At 30.3% G+C, this 1,022-nt stretch overlaps 1 protein-coding gene across 1 annotated transcript in view; it reads right to left on the bottom strand.

Moving 5' to 3' along the window:
- Positions 1–685, bottom strand: part of LOC106461640 (isoleucine--tRNA ligase, mitochondrial-like) — a 54,999-nt gene extending 54,314 nt beyond the window's left edge. The window contains exon 1 of the mRNA XM_013921477.2: positions 362–685. Within this exon, the coding sequence (XP_013776931.1) occupies positions 362–550 (189 nt within the window). The 5' untranslated portion in view covers positions 551–685. The remainder of the gene's footprint in view (positions 1–361) is intronic.
- Positions 686–1,022: the final 337 nt, after the last annotated feature.

Below are 1,022 nucleotides of genomic sequence, written 5' to 3'. Positions count from 1 at the left end.
ATTTCGACAAGGTTTTGTCATCAAACCTTGTCGAAATGTTGTACATTTGCTGTTATGTTAAACTTATATTAAAGTTTTTCTTCATTACCCACTCAAGCCGTCTCCAGCCATTATTAGTCTCAAAGTGAGTTCCTCGTCATCGAATAGTAATAGTATATAATGAAGTGTTAAGTTAGTTTATATTGGCTTCTTTAAAAAAATAAAAATACTGTTTATCAAAACCATTTACATTTCTTTGAACTATTCACCAAAATGTATACTATTTAATTATTAATATGAAAAATCAATAATTTGAATAAAGCACATTTTAAAAATTACAAACATAATTGTTTTTACATAACCGTCTGTTTGCTGGACTCACCTTCTGAATTTCCAGTTCATTTTCAACCTTTTTTTTACCATTAACTCGTAATGGAAAGCCGGTTTTAGGGAGGAAAACTGTTTTCGAGTATTTCTTAGGATCAGAACGCGAACAAAATAGCCGTAAAAACACGTGCTGTACGCTAATCAACCGACTATCAGTTCGTTGCACAACAGGTATCATATTCATAATTAACCATGAACGTTTATTAATATTAGTACTACAGTTACGTACTGTACACTTAAATTGTTGTGCAGTAAATAACAGACTCACAAGTTACCATGTTTAGATATGGTAGTGTCCCCTATTAGTAGAACTTGTATATTTCTTCAATTAGAGCAAAGGATCACTTTTGGCAAAAATCGTGTCATGGGATATTAATTAATGATAATTAGGGTTGTAAAAAACGCATATCGACTGAAAGCAATTCTCCCAGTAAATGTGTAATTATAAACACTTGAAGAGTATTTGTGACGGTGGATAAGATACTTTAAATATTAATGATTGAACTTAGTACTGAAATGTACTGAAAATTTTAGTGTCTAATTTTTTAATCAACAAGCCATTGAATTAATATTTTTTAATATCCTTAGTGCTGTATTTTACACAGAAATATACTATAATATCCAGCGGCAATTGTCCCTTTTGTTTTCTTTCTTGA

The sequence above is a fragment of the Limulus polyphemus genome, unplaced genomic scaffold, assembly GCF_000517525.1.
Source record: "Limulus polyphemus unplaced genomic scaffold, Limulus_polyphemus-2.1.2 Scaffold1003, whole genome shotgun sequence".
NCBI classification, from domain to species: domain Eukaryota; kingdom Metazoa; phylum Arthropoda; class Merostomata; order Xiphosura; family Limulidae; genus Limulus; species Limulus polyphemus.
The sequence above is the reverse complement of the archived record's forward strand: the minus strand, read 5'-3'. Positions and strand labels throughout refer to the sequence as shown.